Below are 3,051 nucleotides of genomic sequence, written 5' to 3'. Positions count from 1 at the left end.
ATTATTAGCCATCGTCAGTAGCTGCTTGGTAGCCATCCAGTCTCGCAAATAGATTCCAGAGTTGGTATAAATCTTTGCATTCCCAGGAAGTAACGCATCGCGAGATTTTGAACGGTTTCGGCTGATTGGTATTGGTTAAATCCCCATATTGAAGCACAATAGCACAACCGAAACAGTTGTCATACGTGAGAGACTGAGATTTTGAAAAGTATTACATCCACAATGTTTCAAGTTATGGATTTTTGATATTATGTCGTCAAGTACTAGTACTCGGCCAGCACTTTTTAAACAGCTCTCAAACAGCCAACAAAGCAAGTTTCCGTTTGTTTCTAGTTTTCTTTAAAATTTATAGCCCGCAAATTTATACACCTTTTATCAAAACGACGGAAGTTAGCAGACACGAAAAGAAATGAATGATAGGCAAATAATATCCCTATTACATAATGTTAGAAGGGCATTTTATCGACGATAATCTCCGCTGGCGTATCAACAAGATGCGCAGTCGCAGTCGACTTTCCTGCTAATTGTATAATTGACTTGCAGAAAAGTTTCCACTCTGGTTCAATATGGCCGCCTTTGTCATCTGGTTTCCAAGTAGCATGAGCGTATCGGTTAAATATTTTCTGTAGAAAATTCTCCATCAATTCTTTTTCAACATACTCAACCATAAGCATTATTATAGGCTTCTTCTGATCGTATGCTTCTCCAATTTCCAAATTACACCACATTCTCTTGCAGAAATTCCTAGAAATAATTGCCAGAAAAACCGAGGATTCTTCTATGCAGCGCATAACTTCATCACGAAGAGGATATCCAGGCCTGAAATGCTTGTCACCTAAACACACCAACGGCTTGTTTGAACGAGTCATTTTAGATAAATGTTTACATAGTTCTGGATATATTTTGTTCATTACTAGGTCGCTGTCTTCATTGCAGTGCGACAAGAAAACTAGATGCGGTAAGGAAAATGTACCCGCCTCGATTTGGTTAATAACTGTACGTATCCTTAATTTTCTTTTACGATGTCTCCTAATAAAAACAGCAAAAATAATACCTAGCATTACTGTTGTGAATACAATTGGCGTGGAAATTAAAGCAATTCTCTTAATTGTTTCCATTCTGCAGAAATGTTTGGTTTCTAATAGACCTGTGCCTCTAATGTCCACGAGGTTTTTCTCTAGACTGCATGTTAATGTTTCCTTTTCATCTATAATTTCAACAGAATGAAGCCATTCAATAAATGTCATACCTGTTTCGTCGCACGTGCATTGAAACTGATTTCCCTCAAGGTACAAATGGAATGAGTCATTACCGTCGACACCGTAGTTGGGAGTACTTCGCAATACCAGCTCTAATTCCATTCTGATATGATGATCAATTGTGTGTATCATATTATGACTAGCAATAACTTTTTCAATGCTTACTAGCTGGCTCATTGAGAAATCTAAACTTTTTATATTATTGTTCGAAATGTCTAAAACTTTCAACATGATGTTATTTAAGAAAGTTTCACGCGGTATTTGACTTAAACTGTTGTAAGAGAGATTCAGGTAGTGAAGTTTTCTTTGAGCACGAAACAACTTTTCAAAATCCTTAGTGTGTTTTTCTTGCATAATATGAAGTTTGTTATTTGACAGGTCGAGCATTTGGATGTTTTCTGACGGTAACAGAACGAATGGAGAGATGTATTCCATTTCGTTATAAGAAAAGTTTATTTCAGAGATACTATTTCTTGTTGTTTCATGTAACCTAACGGACATATTCATCCATCTTATCTTATTTCCAGCTAGCGAAATTGTTTTCAAATGAAATTGGCATGGAGACATATCAAGAGAGTAGTTATTAATCTCTAAATTATGCTCCGTGATTATATTGTTTGCCAAAATATTTTCAACGTAGGTATAGTACTGGAAAGACACGCAGAAGTTGTCAAATGGCAGAAAAGTCTGAAGAGTAAATTTGGATCTCAACACTGGTATGACAATGCCACTGATATCAAGCGTCTTCAGACTTTTACATGCTGGTCCAAGAACCAATAAATTTCCATTGCCAATTACAGATTTTCTGACATCAGCAAACTCAATAGAGTTACACAATGGCCTAATATAATTGTAATCAATCATTAATATATTAAGGTCTGATATGTCTAGGTATTTAAGCTTTCTACCATTAGCAACTGATTGGAAGAATTCACCATCAAGATCCGCTGGAGATATAAAGGCTGTTTTCACTTTAGCTACACTTAATGACAGCAAATTCGGCAACACGTCCGTATTATTTAATGCGCGACTGATTTGAGAAATAAACAGCCTAGGATTATTCGACAAATTTAATGTCAATACGTTTTCAAGTCCAAGGAAAGCATCTGGGTGTATTTCTTCAATCTCTTCTCCATGTATGCCAAGATACGTTAAATTTGTAAACTGGCTGAAACTCTCCGAAGGAACAAAGTCTCCTTGGTCTGCTTGGACATCAAGTTTGATTATGTTTTTCACATTTTCAAACTGACTTTTATTGTATTGCTCGAAATTAAATTGTTTAATTGATAACTCTCTTATTTCATATGGTATGTTCGTAGGTATATCTCCATGTTTACAAACCATACGGTAACTCGAACATTCACATTGGCTTGTACATAAACCATGAACATACGTTTGGATAAACATGCACTGAACAATGACGCTTAACACGAACACGTCGCCAGTAATCATTTTAACAAGTTCTCTTAATTAGCTATCCATAAATATGTATATTGTTTTTGTGTATATCTATTTAATCATATCAATAACTTTAGAACAAACACATAATCCAAGAAACTATGTTTTATAAAACTCCAAAAATAGAATGAAAATTTTGCAATACTGTAACCAGGAAGAACGACCGGTAAGGTAATTCAACCGGGTATCATGATTCAGGGATAGTCTCAAATTGCGAAAAACGGTTTTAAGCCCTATTACTCGATCTAATTTGTCGATAAACAGATTATATTTCACAAGAGAAGCTTGAATAATAGGAATATATATGCATGTAAAACTTCCTTGTTAGTCGTGG

General features: G+C 35.4%; 1 protein-coding gene across 1 annotated transcript; it reads right to left on the bottom strand.

The window, feature by feature from the left end:
• Positions 1-446: 446 nt before the first annotated feature.
• LOC123558310 (toll-like receptor 2) lies at positions 447-1,694 on the bottom strand. Its single transcript, XM_045350189.2, has one exon. The coding sequence runs from the start codon at positions 1,692-1,694 to the stop codon at positions 447-449; it is 1,248 nt and encodes a 415-aa protein (XP_045206124.2).
• Between the last annotated feature and the right edge of the window lie 1,357 nt (positions 1,695-3,051).

This window comes from Mercenaria mercenaria, chromosome 5 (assembly GCF_021730395.1).
Source record: "Mercenaria mercenaria strain notata chromosome 5, MADL_Memer_1, whole genome shotgun sequence".
Taxonomy (NCBI): Eukaryota; Metazoa; Mollusca; class Bivalvia; order Venerida; family Veneridae; genus Mercenaria; species Mercenaria mercenaria.
The sequence above is the reverse complement of the archived record's forward strand: the minus strand, read 5'-3'. Positions and strand labels throughout refer to the sequence as shown.